Below are 20,357 nucleotides of genomic sequence, written 5' to 3'. Positions count from 1 at the left end.
TTTCCCTTCCTAGGCTTACATTTTTTTATTCGATTTAAATTTAAATTATGGCATTATAAGCTCATTAAAATCAGAACAAATGCAGTTGGAAGGAGTGAAATTTATTATGTACGGACATTAACAAAAATGAACTTATTTAAATAATAATTTGTTAAAACTTACTATATATTAAACTTTCTATAGAAATAATGCTACTTTTACTTCAACTATTGTAAGTTAGCAGTGGGAACTAATAAAATTTCACAACCATAATTAATTTCATTTTGAATGGGCCATAAGAGGAAAGGTGAAAAGACTGTATTTAATTTTTCTTGCTTTGTTGAGAACAGAAAGTTTTCATGGACAGTAGGAGGTACTCCAAAAGCAGTAACCTGAATTAATAAAAAATTGTCATGACTGAGAGTGTTATAGAGTATAAAGTACAACTTCTACAGCTACATCCATTAATTAGGAATAAATTTACAAGCACATATGAAACTATAATATATACATTTAAGACACTGCATACGACTATTAACCATGCTATGGAAACATACGTGCAAACCTGGTTCTGTTAAATCAACAAATTATACAGAGTATGAAGTTTCATCTCTCTTGTTTATTTTAAAATTATAATAACAATATATAATATCATAAACACATTCGACAAGGTAAAATATTTTAATTTGTTCATGTCCGAAGATATATTTTCACGCACTGCATTGACTGTTCTGGCCATAGAGAGCACAGAAATGTGTGGACATGTGTTCCATTATTAACTAATATGATTGCCATTAAGACCACATTACCACAATTTTAAGATGGAGTGATCTTACAGAAGACAACTGTTAGAGTTCTGTGTCTTATAATATATTGGATATTTAAATAAATCTTTATTTTTAATTTTTAAATTCTATTATTTCAAGGATAACAATATCTATATATTAGATATACACAAATAATTAAAAACCTAGAACTACGACTTTGACTTCATCAGTCACATACACATACAATTAAAAATCTAGAACTACGACTTTGACTTCATCAGTCACATTCTAATAAATTGTTTATAGTACGGACCGGCTTTATAGTTAAAGAAACAATATAAACAATATAATGTCGGTCTAATTAAGAAAACTTACAGTAAACCAATATATGCATCTTATCTCTGAAGCGTTTATTATTTTAAAGCATCTGCAACATATCTCTATATGGCAGATCTAGTAATAGTTCTTCTTTAGATGAAAATAGTTTCTCATGGAAGAATATCAGAGGTGTGAGACCATAATATATTATTTGTTATTGATCCGCAGAAAATCATACACCACTTAGAGAAAATTATAATAATTTACTTAAAAACTAAATTGAAAATAACATATCTGTTGTGTGTCAGATTGGTATTCAAAAAGTAAGGCATATTACTTTATAAAATCATTATTCATATAAACTCTTCAATAATTAATCTTCTGTAGCTTAAAACACTTTTTATAAATTTGTGCAGATTATTAGTGTTGCTACCATTTAGCAAAACTGAAACTTCTTCTTCGGAGAGAAGTGTTTTATCAAAGTAAAAATACATCTATGTTAAGTTCCCTGAAAATAGGACATACACTAATAATACGATATAACATATATATTATATTTCATGACGATTACACAAAGAATAATCACGTTCAGATATTGTGCTGAGTGTTTTCGTGATTCAAACTATGATATAATGTCATATTGCAGCTGTGGATATATATCATGAGATCCCTACCTAGCGACAAAAGATTAATGTTCACTCCGTTTGTATTGTCATAATATTATTGTGTAATAATTTATGGTTTAAGATTTAGTTCTAAACACATATATTTCCAATCTTTGGCCTAATACGTATATGTCATTGTCAATTGTAAGTTCAGCTAGTATTCGAGGAAACCTTGTGGTGGGAAGATCAAGAATTCTTTATTTCATTATATCTGGCTTTGCGCACTTTAGTTAAATAGTAGTTAAATATAAAACAAAGACCTTAATGCCCCTTCTGATGATCGTGATCTTTCGCTCTTTACTTGATTGCTACAGTTTTTCGAAGATATTACGGTGTTTGATTTTAAAAAGTTATATATTATTTTTTTTCAATTTTCGTTTTAATTCGTCAAAAATATGAGTATTTTTAGTATCTTAATTTCAAATTAATTTAGTAATTAATTTCAAATTGACATTTTGTCAATTTGATTTTGATAAAGATCACATATTAGCAATTAAACCGATCCGATATTTTCCAATTTTTATTTACAAACTATGCTCGTTTTCTATATGAGTGTTAGTACTCGTTTGCCAACAAATGGGCACTTGTATAAAGAAAATATCTCTTTTGTGTAAACCTATTACTCGTCGTAAACCTATTATAGGTAATAGGTAAACCTATGTTAGGTTATATTATTTATTACTAGTAATCGTCTTTATATTAAGTAGCAAACTTGAAATACTTTTAAGTTAAGAATGTACGTAATATGTACATATACAGCATGATATGGAACCTTGCATACTTACTTTGCGACATATATCAATTCCTATAGATTATTAACCTAACAAGTATCCAATAGAATATTTAAATTTGTTATATGATGGATAATAGTGATGTTACGGGTTAAGTTCAGTTTTTCTGATTAAATATTTTTAGATCATATTTTCCAATTAATTTATTTATAACAAATATTTAATCGAAAGTCTCGTTTTGTCATACTGTGCGAAATGAAGAAATTTCCGCTTCAATTAAACGAAGTTGTTCTGAAATTAACAGTCCAAGGCGTTACAGATATTAACAATGATTGATTGTGCCATTAATAGGCGAAAATGTAAGATATATTCGTATTTGTAATATTGTAATAATCAAATAGAAAATAAGACATATGAAATTTATATTCAAACAAGCATAAGAAATATTTTTTTTTTTATTTTTTTTACATATAAACACAAACCAATATTTGATGTTAATTATATCAATTTAAGTGCATACTCAAGTAATATATGTTTAACCATAACGATACATTATCATTCAGGGAAGTTAACTACAACTACAAATAGTTGTATGTAAATATTTTGCTAAAATCCGCAGTGTTTATTCATATACAGAAGGTATTTTAAAAATATATACATATATGCATACTACATACATATTAAAATAAAATTTGCTAATCTTTAAGATTAACGAAAGCATTACCATTCCTTATACATATGTATTCCAATGTACATATATTCTTATAGTACAGCTTAAGCATTATAATTTGGGTATCTCGTGTACGTCATACAGAATAATTGTTTTCTAAACATTATTAATTATAAATATATGAAATCAATTCAAATTATAATAACATTAATGAAATAGCTAATCACTTTATTTAATATTAAATAAAAACTCTGAGGTATCAGTACATTTGTATAAATACATTTATACGTATATTTTTCTATTATTGTGTGGCTGTGAACTTTTGAAACTGCCTTCGTACGTTGCAGTTATTAATTTCACAACAAAATTATTTAAATAAATTTTTTAAAAATAATTTTTTTTTTTTATGGGTTAATTGGTCAATTGGTTAAATAATAAACTTTTTAAAAAATATTTATTTGTTCTTAAAAGATTTTATTTTTACCGATGTTTCGACTAATATAATCTACAGTCATCATCAGGGTACAACAAATAAAAAAAACATTAAAACAATAAATTAATAAATTTTTTAATTTAAAATAAGAATAAAATTAAATTAGTTTTATCAGAATATATGTAGACTTTCGAACATGAAACCAGATTCCTGCATTCTGAAGTTCGTGCTTTCAGTTAGAATTTTTATTTACAAAACTAATGTCCATCAGGCTATTAAAATCAAAGAATTACTTTCATTTAAACATTTAAATCTAGAATAATAATTCTATTATTTATTTTATTCATTATACATAAATAAAGATCTGGGTATCGAGGTAAGTAATGAGGACTTCACAAACAAATAGTAATGAAGTATTCTTTAATATATATGTCAATGAGATTTTACAGGGATGTCACCTATAGCTGGTTAATGCGACAATAAGTAAATATAATTTAAGACTACCTGAAAATTGCTGAAAATAGTTGTGATTTCTTCACAGTTGACCAGTACCAAAATGTCACTAGAAAAGATTTTATTAAAGTTTTCCAAATAAACTAAACTAAATGACACTAAAGAACTAAAGAAAAACAACCTCCTTTTTCGCCAGTGATAACACCCAGTAATGATGTGTGCCATAGTTTGGCAGGGGTACGTTTTCTTACAAATCCTATTGGAAATAATTTTCACTTTATTTAGGTAATACTTTAACTTACAATGTTTGGTTGAAATTCATTTTATTATTCATTTGTTGTGCTTCATAAAATTAAATTTTAGTTATCCATAAGTGATTTGGATTGACTTAGACCCAAAAAGTTGTGGCATTAGAATCATTTTTATATTCTCTTCTTTCTTTCCTAATAAGTCATTAATACTAAGCAAAAAATCATACTCCAATCAATTGAAATGTTTTAAACAGCGTCTCCTATTAAAGATGCCTATTTTAGAGTAGCCTAGTGATTATGTATATCTTGAGTTTATTGGTTTTACTCTTGGAGGTAGATGAGGTACCTTGAGGTAAATGTTGCTTTCACGATAACAAAGACTCCTGCCAGAAATATTGTGGTATAATCAAACCATCCGTCTGTGTAGTTCGCTATTTTCTCTGGTGTTGTAATAAGCCCTGTCTCCCATTCCTTTCCGCTGATCTGGTGGCATATTTATTATCAAAGTATAAGCGGGAGCACAATTAATCCGATATACTATTGCATTCGAACGGATAGATTGATGGAATGTTAGTATGTTGTAGTTTTTGTTAAGTATACTTAACTTTTCTAGATACACCATTTCCAATTTCAATATTAACAGAAGAGATATAGCATCTTCAAAGATTATTGGTTATTAGTTCAAATGTTAGTACGATACGTTGTTTTTTTTTGTTTGTTTTTTGAGTAGTTTTGAGATTAAATTTAAAATAATTTTACAATTTTTCTTCTTATATTAAAAGTTTTAAAAACTTCTTGTTAGGTCTTGAAGAGTTATAGCATGAACTTTATATCACACAATGCACAAATGGTGTTTAGTTAGTTAGTATAAGTATTTTAGTTATCAGAAAATAATACATAAAATTTTTTTTTCCATTTTGCCCTATATAAAATATTTAAAATATTCTTGATTAAGTCTAGGATAACATCGAGATTACAGATACCGATTACAGAGCGATTCGCTTAATTTATGTAGTAGTTTTAGAAATAATTAAAGACGAACTTTCTCCCATATAATATTTGAAAAATTTATTGTTAGTTTAATAAAACAAAAATTTCAAAATTAAATAAATTTTTTTAATATAAATTCACCATGGGGAATAATAATATATTTATAATAATTCTAAAAATATTTAACAGTGCGGTTTCAATGGAATGACTTTTTAGTATTGCAATTAGTTTTGTAACTCAAATATAAGTTGACCTAATAATTTTCATATTATTTAAATTAAATAAAATAATAGATATGTGTATATACTAATAGTACAAAAATTCGGGTATATTAATGTTATATTAAATGCTTTATTGAATTTAAGTTATTTGGAAACTTTATCCGTTCAAAGCCGCGATTTTAAATTAAATTCTTTGTTAGCAGCTAATTGTGGTCAAAAAAGAAAAAAAAAAACAAAAAAAAAAATATTCCATATATTTTTGTAATACAAATAAATGTTCTCTGATAAATAGTTATGACAATGAGCACAACTCTTCCAACTCTTCCAACTCTTCCTCGATGTATGAAAACAAGTTCGCACATAAATTAATTTACCACAAATAAGTAAAAATTGAAATGTATTATTCATTGCAATTGCAATTTGCATAAAAATGCATTAAATGCAAAATAATTTAATTCATTATTATGCATTAAATACTATTTAAATTGAAGTGCATAGTGCACAGTCCACATTGCACAGCGTCTAGTGCGTAGTGTATAGTGTACACTGTATTGTTAATAGTGTGCACTACACAATTGGGTGACTGCTAACACCCAATTAGTCCTGGGCAATGCGGTAAGAAATTTTGGGCGGGTTTATATGGTGAAATGATTTGTTGTGGCATGGTCAAAAGTCCACCACAACATTACGGCTGTCATCTGCATTAAATCAACCATTCATATTACACATAAATACTTTAATAAATTTAAACTTAAATGCAGTTTTATTTTAAATATCCCACACACCACACAAAATGCATTTTGGTATTATTTATAAAATTTTACTTAATTTTATCAGTACGAACGTGTGTTCCGTAATTCGTTAATGCAGTGATGCAGTGATAGAAAGCAATTTACCTACCATAAACATAAATAAGCATTTATTTATTTTTATCAGCATTTAAAATATGGTATATTATATAGGAGTAAACGTACGAGTATGTATACAAGTTCATATACTATACATATGTATTAATGTAAAAATGGCACTTCATGTCAATAAATAAAAATATATCTATCACAATTTAATTAATATAATTAAAATTTATGCGCATTTCAGATGATTTGTTGCATATCTCTGATATTTGGTTCCGATATAAAAATCATAATTGAATAAAATTTATTTGATTAGAAGAATTTATTGTGTATAATTAACTCATAAATCCAACAAATTTACAAATTTAGTAACAAAAAGATTTATTTACTATATTTACTGTCTACATATGTCCACATATATACGAGTTTACATACATTGACAACAAAGCATTATTGATCTAATAATATTTAATTGAATTGAATTATTCCAAATAAAATACCAGGAATATTTTATTCCATATCGTCTTCAGTTCACTACAAAGGAATTATTGTTCATTAAAATTTTTCCAAATTAATGAGTTAATTAATTTTAGCAACCATGAATACAGATATTGTTTTATTAAATAATGATTTAATTATTATTAAATTACAACATAATAATCTAAAAATCTAAAAAAATCTAATCTTATCTGAAAAAAAAGTCAGGTTTAAAGTCTTCGTTGAAGGATTGTGAGGTCTGTCAAATTTTTTCGTTTAAAATTTATTTCTCTACTTACCTTTTCCACTTTCATTTCAAAGTAGAAGTTCATCAGTTCGGGTTTTCCTTGTCAATAGATATGGCAAAGTATAGCAATCCAACAAGAATTGTGTTTAGAGAAGAATAATGCTTTCATGACAGATCGTCTCTCTTAAGAATTGATACAGATCATTCCAAATTGACACTTCAGGCTATATATTTTTCTTCAAACACTAACCCAAACACATTGCATGAAAACAGTACAACTAGTTTCTAAAACTAACGAGTAGGTAGTTATTTTTAAAAAGTAGTGTAAATTAATTAATTAAAAAAAATCTGCTTCAAAAATAATGCTTAATTGATTGGCTGATTAGTCTTAAAGTAGGAGAGTTGTCATATAAGCTTTCAAAAAAATTCACATAAAGGGCATTCAAAAACTAAACCAACAACAGAACCTGTTGAAAAAATGCAGAACATAATTTTGGAAGAACGCCGAATGATTGAGAGAAATTTAATGTAGGCCTTATAGGATTACAGAAAGCATTATGCGATTTTGACTTTGTCAACAACGTATAAGTTGTTTTTTAATTGTTAAAAATTGTATGTTTCATTTTATATAAATTAAAAAATTGTTTTCAACATCTAAAATAATACATAATGCAATTAGCAGTATACAAAGAAAAGAAAAAAATAAAATTTTTATAAACTTCTACAATTCTTGAAATTTTTTGAGTTTTACTCGAAAAAAACTAAAAACGTTTTCCCGATCTTTACAATATTATGGATATAAGTTAGGTCTACTATAATAGTTCCGAATAAAAAAAAATTTAAAAAGTTCAAATATCATCCGACTGGCAAATACAGCGTAAGACATAAGCCCTTGTGATGACTTATAAAAAATCAGACATATCCTGAGGTCATCAGGATATGCTAGAGTGACAATAGAAGCAAAACGATACTTAATGCCATTGAAGGGAATATGGGTTTATAAAAATTCATACGAATAGATAATCAACGTGCAAAATGATTGGATGAAAAATTTGTAAATTAATAACGTAAAAGCTAAATGAGCTGCTTGCATTAACAAAAGATGTAGTTATGCGAACGGAAGCCACCCCAGCTTTAACTCAATAACAACATCCGAGAATCGAAGGACGAAAAAGGACCCAAGTAGTTTCGAGGTCTACTTCGACTAATCCTTCACTTCAGTGGGGCCACTTGTTGGACATTGCGCTGTCGCAACGTCCCACCATATATATATTATAATGTAAAACGAGTTTTTACCCAGGCAAGAGAAATATTAAGTAATATATGGTAATTTTGTGAATATAAATTGTAGTTTACCGTCAAATACTTCAGACGGATGTGACGATTATATTTGATAGAAACTAGTATATTTCAATGAGAAGTTAATAGTAGTTAACTTTCACTAATTTGGATAGGCATAAATGCTCTATTTAGTTTTTCACATGTCACTATATTTTGCAACATCATTTAAAATAATTGGGGTTCTCCGATACTGAAGATAAAATGGACATCGAAATATCAGGCCTTTTTAATCGTAAAAGTCGTGCTCTGAGCAGACAAAGGTCATCTCACTTAGGCGGTTTTGTTTACTTACATATGAATTATGGAACAAAGAACCTCAAACATTATGGTAAAATTCTCAAAAAGCCTTTATATACAGGGTTAAGGATGTGGGATATGCACAATATTATATCTGTTCAGTTGGCAGTGCATTTTGGTCTATAATAATACTGATAACAGCATTGTTCTTAACAAATTTAATGTTTTATTGACTAGAGAAAATTGATAAAAACTTGTCACATGATTTTTATTTAGTAACAGGATGATATTACTAGATCAACTTTGGGCAGTTATAAAATATACTCTCCATGTCACTTATGTCGGTATAGCATATTTGACATAATCACTAAACTAAATTTGTCAAATAAATATTTACAATTCCATCTGAAGGGAACTAAATGTTTGGTCATTTGAAGGTTAAACGGACTAAAAAAGCTCCATCGTTATTTCGATTTGTCGTTACTATGAATGGAAATGTGTAAAAGTAAAAAATATACTTAATTAATTGTTTCATCTGTTTTATGCACATTCCACAAACTTGTCTATATTTGGAATTTGGAATTTCTAATATAATTAAATGGATCAATCAAATTAGTTCAAATTTTTGCACAAGACATTGGGAAAAGGCATTAGCAATATTGAGAAAACTTAATGATATGAAATAAATGATTTTGTGGTATTTTTTCTCTATTTTTACAATTAACTTGATTGCTTTCGATATGCTGGGGGAGAAAAATACAACAAGAAAATAACAAATTGCAAATTATACCATGAGAGGCACAATTAACGAAAATATTTTACATTTTTTTACCTCAAATTCCTTGAATTGCACATTTGTCAAATAATTCATTAAAAACACAAACTAAAATGGCTCTATTTTAATTATTGTCAATATACTGTAACCTCCCACCAGGTATTAGACAACCACATTATCTTTCTGTTATTTGATGTTATAATTAAATTAACCGAGGACCACATGTCAGAGACAACTTGGAGAATATACACAATTAATTTTATGTTGAAATGCAATGCATAGACGGAGAACTCCTACTTGAAGCGGTCCCACTGTGCCGACCGTACTTTGATACTACTTATTAGTGGGTTGAGAGGTGGAGGAGATAACGGAAAGCAACCTACATGCTAGTCACCTGAGGTTGCCTGGCACAAGAGCTACACTGAAGTCAATCATTATTTATAAGTCAAACAATTGATACAAATCAGCACAATAACTCAAATACTTAAAAGTTGTTTCGGGCAAATTGTCAAAGCCACAGCAGATACGATAATTTATGTGTTATTGCCTTTGGTTTGATGTGATACGCTGCGAACATACAACATACATCAGATTGAATTAATTTCGTAACTAATTAATGTTGGAATATAAATTCAACCAAAACGAGATTTGTAGAAGCCAAATCAACTGAATAATAGTAGATACCTATGCCAATAAAAATTTATTTACAAATGTAAATAAATTTTATAGTAATTTATTGTTACTAATATTATTGTTACTTTATTATTTTTTATTTTTTATTTTATTATAAAATAAATTTTATTTTTGAACCTAAAAAAAATTGATAAATACATCAAATATGCGTAAACCGAAATAAATGTTATTGTTATTAATTACTTAATTAAATCAGATATAAAAACAATTTACCTACAAGCTACAGAGACGTACTCAAGATTTTGTCAGGGAAGTGAAAAACGCCATGTGTTGTGGTGACATTTGCCTAAAACTTACTTTTATTAACTAATCCCTAAAAATAAAAATAAAAAACCAACATAAATTAAATAATTTTGGATCTGTAAAAACTTCTACGGCAAAACCCCTAGTTCTAATAAATCACTTGGGTCAGTGGCGGACCGGTTTTCTGCTACGAGAGCGCACTTAAAAATACATTGATATATGTAAATATAAACATTAATATTATTTCTTGAGTTATGAATGTGATGCCTCAGAGAGCAACAATTATAAACGAATAAGACTTCCCCCAGTTCGCGAGTTAAATTTCTCGACACTAATTATAAACTGTGTCTTTTTTGCTGTGAAAGGTACACTTCAGAAAAATCAATTCGGTTTCGGACAAATCCTTTACAAATTTCATAAAAACAACTCGCATCATCTTTAATAATTTTCAATGCTCAATAATTTAAGCGGCGTTCGTTGACTTAAAGAAAGCACTTGTTGACCTGAAACCAGGTTTTTTGTAGAGCACTTTTCTCAAGCGAAGCATGTCAAAAAAGGTTGTCAGCTTTATCAAAGCCACATACACTAACATCACCCGTAAGATCAGGTATTCTGGTCAACTTTCAGATCAATTCTCAATTAAAACTAGATTTAAATAAGGTCACGTGTTATCGCTTCTTCTATTCTCGTTAGCTTTTGACGAGAAACACTAGATCAACACTCACGAGACACAAGGGCATATAATGGCGTTCGATCCTTTGTGTATCTAAGCAGTGTGGTAACTAACAGAAACGGTGCTGACGAAGATGTCAAATCACGCATTTGTAAAGCAAGATCTTCGTTCACACAATTGTGTCCTATATGAAGTTTAAGCAAACTTACCACCAAAACGTAACTTCACACATTTAACTCAAATGTGAAGTCTGCCCACTTTTACGGGTGCAAATCCTGGATAGAAACATATGAAATCTCGAATTCAGGTATTTGTAAACTGGTGTCTAAGAATAATTCTGCGAATTTAGTGGCCTTAACTAGTTTTGATTTATAGGCACGTACCGTTGCTTGGTATCGTATGGGATAAAACACCACAAATGGAACTTGATCAGACACACAATAAGACAATCAAATAACAACATCGCTCGACAGGCTCTCCGTTGAAACCCACAAGGTTCTAAAAGTACCAGTGCGCTAGCTAGGATATGGAGGCGGACGATTGAAGAAGAAATAGGAAAGATCAATTATACCTACAATGACGTCACTGTTAAAACTTGTGACAAAGTTAGATTTAAGTTAATTGTTGAGCGTCTATGGAGTCTAGAATTTAAGTAGTGGTAGTATTTTAAATAGAGTTCTTATCAATATATTTCAATTACAGTTCTTGTTATTCTTTTTTAAATAGAGTTCTTGTCACTCTACTTCAAATAGAGTTGTTTTATTTCAAAAAGAGTTCTTGGACTTAATTTAAAATAGAATTCTTGTCATTCTATTTCAAATAGAGTTCTTGTCACTTTATTTTAAACAGAGTTCTTGTCACATTTTTTTAAATAAAGTTCTTGCCATTCTATTTCAAATAATGTTCTTGCCACTCTATTACAAATAGTGTTCTTGCCACTCTATTACAAATAGAGTTCTTCCCACTCTATTACAAATATAGTTTTTACCACTCTATTACAAATAGAGTTCTTACCACTTTAGTTCAAATTGAGTTCTTGTCACTTTATTACAAATAGAATTCTCATCACTCTATTTCAAATAGTGTTCTTGTCACTCTATTTTAAATTAAGTTCTTGCCACTTCAATACAAATACAGTTCTTGGCACTCTATTACAAATAGAGTTCTTGCCACTCTATTACAAATAGAGTTCATGCCACTCTATTTCAAATAGAGTTCTTGTCACTTTATTGATAGTTCTTACTGTATTTATAATATTTTAAAATGGTTAAGACTGAGAGTGTTTTTTGACTTTTATACACTTTTAAAAAAAATTCAAAATTGCAGTTGCTTTGTGATCACAAGACTCAGATGTATGATCAAAGGCTAGAATGATTAGAGAAAACTTATTTGGCTGTTCCTATATAAGCTTTAGATATTTAGGGTTGTTATAAATAGTAAATTATTTAAATGAAAAAGTTAATGATGGTTAGTTTGAAGATGCCATTAAATATATTGTTATTATGGTTGGTTGGTTGTAGTGGCAGGTTATTAGATAACTTTCATATATCTCAATTAGCGATTTTTCGCCGTTTTGTTATCACATTCCTCGCAAGAACCCTAGTGTATAAGAGTAGAGACTAAATCCATCCCGCCGAATTTAGGTAATTTAATAGGTCTTTTATCTTCACCGCTGAGCAGTCTGATAGACTTTCAAAGAAGAATTTTCCTAAGAATCTATATCAGAGAAAATGTATTATTGTTTCTTTTTCCTGCTGGAAGTCGCACATGACCTAAGTGCTTTTCATTTGTTGTTGGCAAGTTGCAAAAAGTAGAGAAAGGTACTTCTTTTATTGTTAGTATAGATTTTAATAGAATTTTCAGTATTATTACTATCTGATAGCAGCCATTATATTTTCAATGGCTGTTACTATATTAGTATAAGTAACTTTAACAAATCTTTTAGTATTTAATATTTGTTTTAAGACTTATAATTAGGTCCTGGAGTACTAACGGGGCACTGTGCCATTGCACTCATGCTCCAACGGTGGCGAGTTCCAACAAGCGGTTTATGCAGGAGTTGCCAAGATGAAGATGAGGTAGAATCTATCAACCACTTTCTTTGTCTCTGTCCAGGACTTCAAACAAGACGACTTCAATGTCTCGGAGATCGCTTTTTCACTGGCTTGGACGAGATAACGAAAGTAAACTTATCGGATCTCCTCAACTTCATGTGGAAAACCAAATGGTTTAACAAGGATCATAAAGGTTAGCAACTCGCCTCTCCCGGCAATATTTTTTTTTTGAGGGTATCACAATGGGCAAAATATGCCTCCGAGTGGAAGTGCTGCCAATTGGTAGCACGCGTCTTCCGAACCTAACCTAACCTATAATTAGGACCAATTAAGTTCTAGGTATTTCAAATGTATTTGTGGTATATATTTCTGCAGATATCTAACTCTAGTATAAATAAGGTGTTAGTTCGTTGAATCTTAAATGCACTGAAGTATTTATGTATTAGAGTGTTACTTTAATACGGACCTCTCCGCTGATGCTGGTGTTACTCGTATCTGTTTCCCCAATTAAACTGTAGCACATCAGTTGAGTTCAGGTAATTTTATTACGGAATAATGCCGTCAAGTAAGTTGTAAATCTGATATTTGTGGCATATTTTTATTATTTTTGCCAGCGAAATAAAAAATAAGTAGAAATCTGAATCTGTTCAAACTGTGTTGAATCGCATGAAATGTTGTAAATATCCTTGCTTTGCTTTTATTGCGTTTATATATTCATACTTTCTAGCACGTCTGCAGGGTGAAGCACCAACAATCCGGAGGGAAAAAAATTAAAAAGAAAATTTATATAAAATATGTTTTTTCATATAAAATGTCATGCTGTGTGACAATATTGCCCGGTTTTAACTTTTATTTTGAATTTAATTTTGTCATTTGGATGTGAAACTGCAATGAGCGCCGCAGAAGCTGAGAGAAATAAAAAATTTTAATAAAAACTTGTTATAAAATATAAAAATAAATTTTGAAAATTATTTTTATCGCTTAGTAACGACTTCTGCTTCATTTTGCTGAAATGGTCAATTTATGCGACTTTGAGATAAATTTATTCACAAAATAACTTTAGTGCATGCATAACTCATTCAGATATTTTGGTTGTTTCGCTGCCGCGGCAGTTCGAATAATGAGATATTTTCGATGGTCCATAACTTTTGTTATTAAATTTTGGATATGGAAATGCAATGGATTGCAAATGTTTTATTAGATCAGTTGTTCACATATTTAAGGAATATTTTGTTTTCGTTATATGTACCATAAAAACTAGACGATTATTAGTTATACGTAAACTTGGATGAAATTTCACTACTCCATTATTCTCTTTTGTCAAATTTGAGCATAATTACCATAAGCTATCCTAGAACAGTAATTAACATATAGGATTAGATAATTGTTGGCGGTAGCAATAGTCTTAGAGAATCAATGATTGATTTTGATTTTATTTTTTTGAGTTTTATTATACAATATTTAGTAGCAAAATGCAGCAACTATCCATTTAAATCCATTACACTTATACTATTAGAATTATGAATATTACTATTCCTTTTGTAATATATCATGTGATTATATTATTAAACAAGGCTTTGTTTGATTCGAAACAATTAAAATAATTAATGTCGACATATTTATGGGCTTTCTAAAACTCAGATTATACTTTGTTATATTACATATAGCAAAGTTGGCTTAATAATACTTTATGAAGTAAATCTTATGAGGTATAATGATAAAGATTATATTCTTAATCTTATTTACGATCTTAAGTTAAGGTAAGTTTCGAAGACTTTCAATTATATATAGTAAAATTGCCTTCTTTATTTGTTCGAACCATTGTAATCATAAGAAGATATTAAAATGATATAAATGTGATTAGAACTGAAAATTCGATTAGATTCGATTAGAAAACTCAATTAGATTTTACTAGTTTTGAATTAAGTCAATTAGATTCGATAATATCGATTATTGAATCTATGTTTTTATGTTACAACTGAACGTCATCAACAACAATTGATAGATTTGAACTATGTACTCCTTAAAAATCTACCGATTTCAACCAACAAAATGCACGAAAAGTTTCAAAATTTTCAAAATTTCACTGCACGATAATTTTCGGCTACAAGTCACAAGACAATTAAAAAGTACTTTGAAAGCACTTAAATTATAAATTCTACTCTATGCTCTCCATGGTCCCTGGTATAGAGAGCATAGAGAATCTGGTGAATAACCAGATTGTGCTCCATCAGATTCATACTTATAAACCGATCAATGCAAAACGCTTTTCAGAACCAACACTTCACAAGCCAAACTAACAGAACCCTATCAAAAGACAAATAATTTATATTCCATACAATCCATAATATTTATAAATATGTCTAGCTCCTTGCTTACGTCGACGACATTAACATCATTGTACTCTTAGTTTTCGTTGTTAATGTCAGACTACAATCAACTTAATGAAAGTCATTTCCATCTGTATTTTACAGAATTTACAGGTTCTAGTCTTCTTTAATTCTAACTTTGTATAATAGCAGATAAGAGATCGGGGACCGGCACTATTTAAATTAAAAAAATCTGTCATTTTGGTTATTGACTTGAATGAGTTATTTGGACTTAGGTTTTCTAAAATAGTTTACATTTTGCATATTTTAAATTACTAATTTAGCCCGATTAGTATCTAGTTGTGTGATGAGAGTTTTCAGCTGCTTTCTTGCAGTGGAATTTTTTTTAAAACCAAATATCCAAATTAGTTTTACTTTATTTACATTAATAAACTTAGATATAAAATTCTGACCAAATAGATTTACCTATCCTAGATAGAATAGAGACTTCATAGTTTCAATGCTATAGTGGTCAAATATAACCATTATAATTGTTATTATTGTGAAAGGTTGTTTCTCCAAGTCCGATTTCTTTAATAAAAGACAGTATAGGGCCTATTTTTTCCAGTCTTGAATCCTCATGATTCATGAAATACCCTGCCAGGTTGCTTCGGCTTGTGTATCAGTGCCTGGCACTCCCCAAACATATGGTATGCAATTTTTCTATCCTCTCTAGAGTATCTGCAGTTTGAGTTGGATGGGATTCCTTACTCTTTTAGGTGATCATTCAGTCTACTGTGACCAGTCAATAATCCCGTAATCACTATATTTATATAGCACAAATTATAATGATATGTATTTCTGCCTAAAAGCTATTTCTGACAGAAACTTCCATTGAAACGGATTTAGCTATTATATATCAATTGAGAGCAGCATCATTGTGTATTTAACTATATTTATAAGTCTATAAGTAATGAAAAATGAAAACATTTTACACATCTATATTATAATAAAGAAACTAAAGTTTTTAATAATGATTTTACGATATTATATATAAGACATTTGAGCTGATTTTATAGCGCTAGTATAACTAATTAAGATGGCAGCTTAAATAGCAATGGGATAATAGTAAAGAAATACGTGTACGAATTGAAAAAGCAAGGTCTTCTTTTATCAAGATGAGAAACTTACTGTGTTCCCGGCAGCTGTCACTACCGCTCAGAATAAGAATGCTGCGATGTTATATATTTTCTATACTTCTCTACGGGACAGGGGCCTGGACGCTGTGTGTTGCATCGATGAATAAACTCGAGGCTTTTGAAAAGTGGTGCTATCGAATTATGCTGAAAATGAACCGGACAGAAAAAATCACAAATGCAGTGGTACTTGGGCGTGTCAACAAAGAGACAGAAATATTATAGACAGTAGAAAGACGAAAGTTGAAGTTTCTTGGTCATTTTCTGAGGCATCCGGAAAAATGCGGACTATTGAAATTAATCATTGAAGGCAGGACCACCTGGGAGACGAAAGATATCATGACTGAAGAATTTACGTCAATGGTTCAATAAAAGTACAAGATCACTTTTTCAAAAGGCTGGAGAGAAAGTCAAAATCGCAATCATGTTAGCCAACGTTCGAAGAGGATAAGGCACCTAGAAGAAAAAGAGGAAGGACACAGGCAAATACATATAATTCACATACTTAATAAAGAACAAATGGTTTTAATCTCTTTAATTAGTTTTCTGTTATAACACCTTATTCTTTTGTTATTTTTAAATTACTCAACACTAATATTTTTAAACTTAGCATACATTGATTTTGATCTAAATATATGTAAATATACATATTCATATCTACATAATTAAATAATATCGAAAACTGTGTTTTAAAATTTGACAAGTAGAAAAAAAAAAAAATTGACGCAATGTACATTCTAAATTTTGCATTAGTCCTACTTTTAGTAGGTTTGTGTGCAGCCGAAAAAGGTTTTCATGAAAAGTTAGGGTGCCATTTCAACCCAACCAATCCAAGCTGTGAAGTATTTAATGCTTGGATTGATCGTGTGTGCGTGTATGCTTGCAATGGTTTGGCCGTCAAGCAAATTCAGATGGAATTTGATGCTTGCTGTACCTACTTGGATATAGCAAATCATTTTGCTGGAGATGACGGTGACCGACCAGGTGTTGGATGCTTTTTCTTCAAAGCGGCTAGACTTGAATGCGAACATGGTGCTAAACTAATGGATCACCTCTCGTTTAGCGGTCAACGTAATAACATTTCTGGTGTGGTTAAAGCTCCTAGCATTGCAATTCGGAAGTGGAATAATGTAGCCGACGCTATGCAGATCGCAGTGTCTTTGGAAGCGAAAATAGCAAAAGCAATTCGCAATCTCATTTCAGCATGTAAATGTCAAACTTGTGAGTGTTGCGGTGGAATAGCACCCTGCAATTTTCGTCACTTCGTTGATTTCTTGACTGGTTTGTACCTGGACGGACGTGGTCAGTTACGTGGTCAGCGTAAATTAGCGGGTATGTTCAGCAAGTTAAGCAAATTGGAAGAATTGATGGGCCGTGAGTTGGGTGAGTTTGTGTACGACAAATTTTTACAAAAAGCGGAGGAGAATTATCCAACAAACTTGCAAGAAATGATTTACAATTTAATTGACATTCATTGTTGAAAAAATTAAAAGTTTGGTTGTTTAAAGTTGTTAGTAAAAAATAATATTTTAAGAATAAATTTGTTAAAATTAATTTTTATTTGATTCCTATCTAATAATCAATAGATTGATACTATTGAACGGAATGATTGCATATCGTACATAAGTTTTGATTGCACTTAATTCTTTTGATATGTTCCTTGCATTGTTTTCTAGTTCAGATTACAGTTTTTGAATGAAATTCATATAGATTTCTATGCAAATATCTGCACTTTACATGTTGCAACTTGTTGTACAAAGTGCTCCTGCCGACATACGTATGCTTCCATGACTTATAGCTAAAATCAGAATTAAATTTTCTACTATTAACAATAAAAACACACACATATGCACATGAGATATATAAGACAAGTAAAAATATATTGGATTTTTTTTAACTATATTTACGGTGATGTAGCGATGTAGTATATAGTCTGATAGGACAAGCTTTGTTTTAGTTGCACACAAAGCAATATATGGAACAAAATATTTAAGAAAAAAACAAAATTTTTTTGTGAATTCTTTGGCAAAAGCACTTTACCGTGCATATACTCGTTCACATCTACTCGACTGCTTACTTTCAACGAAATATGCATAAGTAGCTTACCGCAAGCATACCAGATACAATGTATCTATCAGACATTCCTACTCGTTCGTCTTACTTACTTTCACCCATTATTAGGTAAAGAAAAGTTCCGCAGAGATGCTTTGCAAGAACTTGAACTTAAAATAATTTTATTAAAATAAATATTAAAAAATATACATATTTTAAGTTTATTGCAAAAAGTGATTTAAAAGCAGCGAAGAAGAGTTTAATAAAAGTTTTTTCCAACGCAAAGCTTAAAAGAAATATGTTCAGAAGCAACTTAGAAACTTAAAAAAAACCTAAAAAATATTTGGAAGAGAAATTTTTGAGTAAGTTTCGGATCCATGCATGCCAAAGAAAAAAGCCAATATTTGCTAACATAGAAATATTAATATGCAAGTTTTAATTTTTCCCGTTGCTCAGACATACATCCGCATATAGATATATTTATATAAACTTCATATATTTTGCATATAGCAGAATATGCATTTTTTTATAGTGAATATGTTAACATTTTGAGGATTTATAGAAAATTTCCATGAATAATAGCTATTTTTTTATTGCTTTAACCAGCAAAGTATGATAAATATGGGTATTAAATCCTTTTTATTAGAGTAAACATCAATAAGTTTAACTTATAGCAATATCTGGTTCTCGCTTTAGATGAAATAAATTTCAATTTTGTGGACAAGTTAATGAGTTAAAATTAATGAAAAAAATTTATACAAAATAGCTATAAACATGATGGATACTACATTCAATGATTAATGAAATGTTTTATATTTACATATCTCAGTATTACATATACTTATGATAAGTGTGAGAATAACGGACCCACTTGGCATTTCATATGTTAATCCTTTTTTTATATATATTTATATATGTGTATTTTATCATATTTTATATGATATATATGAATTAAGTATATGTAATACCCATACTTAAATCCTTGAAAGATGGACCCACATAGACAGACACTGAGGACCAGCAGTTTTATCTATATTAGAATTACATATACATAAATACAAACAGATGATGTCGTCTTAAGCAGACACCGATGATGGATCAGAAATATGTTAAATATATTGATATTAGACAACTAATGTTTAAGCAAACACCAATAGACCAACAGTTTTATCAGGCTTAGAGAAGCATAAACATTATTTATCTGCAATATATCATAACACAAATACCTCAATCTAGTTCTTGAAAATATTGAACTAAAATTAACAAAGTGTTATGTATCGTCAACAATCCTAGAGTCATGATTGAGATGTTAGATTTGTGTTGATACCTATAATAGCATTTAAGATGCTGATCAATACTTTTAGGGCCTTTCTCTCTAACTGAATTAAAAATTTCTTCACTTTTTAGTCAGATACCTTTCCAATGATTATCATTTTGTACAAGTATCCTTTATGCACTACTTTTCTTTGCGATAGAGTTTAGGGCTCTATATCATCGAGTAAATAAAATGTGCAATACTTATTTTGAGAATTGGTGCGGTGCTTAAAGGTGTCCTTACAGAGCGTTTATAGTGTAAATTAACAATGAAATCATTATTTACTACACCACAATGGCCAGGAACTCTTGTAACGCTGTTTAACTTCATCTTCCATTTATTAATTACCTTTTGAAGAACTTGAGACGTTAGCAATAGTTTTAAGTTCATCACTGCAAATACCTGTACACCTT

General features: G+C 29.5%; 1 protein-coding gene across 1 annotated transcript; it reads left to right on the top strand.

Annotated features, from left to right (window-relative positions):
• The first annotated feature begins 17,305 nt into the window (after nucleotides 1-17,305).
• Nucleotides 17,306-19,430, top strand: LOC119688463 (ferritin subunit-like). Its single transcript, XM_038103139.1, has 2 exons — nucleotides 17,306-17,960; nucleotides 19,396-19,430. Exons 1-2 carry the CDS (start codon nucleotides 17,306-17,308, stop codon nucleotides 19,428-19,430), a joined length of 690 nt encoding a protein of 229 aa, XP_037959067.1.
• The last annotated feature ends 927 nt before the right edge of the window (nucleotides 19,431-20,357 follow it).

Source organism: Teleopsis dalmanni, chromosome X, assembly GCF_002237135.1.
Source record: "Teleopsis dalmanni isolate 2A chromosome X, ASM223713v2, whole genome shotgun sequence".
In the NCBI taxonomy this organism is placed as follows: Eukaryota; Metazoa; Arthropoda; class Insecta; order Diptera; family Diopsidae; genus Teleopsis; species Teleopsis dalmanni.
Note: the sequence above shows the minus strand (reverse complement) of the source record. Positions and strands in the feature narration are given on the sequence as shown.

What these genes read in the sequence shown, in the direction of transcription:
- LOC119688463 (XM_038103139.1), top strand. Translation starts at nt 17,306, where the DNA reads ATGTACATTCTAAATTTTGCATTAGTCCTACTTTTAGTAGGTTTGTGT. An exon ending in ATTGATGGGCCGTGAGTTGG is followed by an intron (nt 17,961 to 19,395) that starts GTGAGTTTGTGT and finishes TATACAAAATAG; the next exon opens with CTATAAACATGATGGATACT.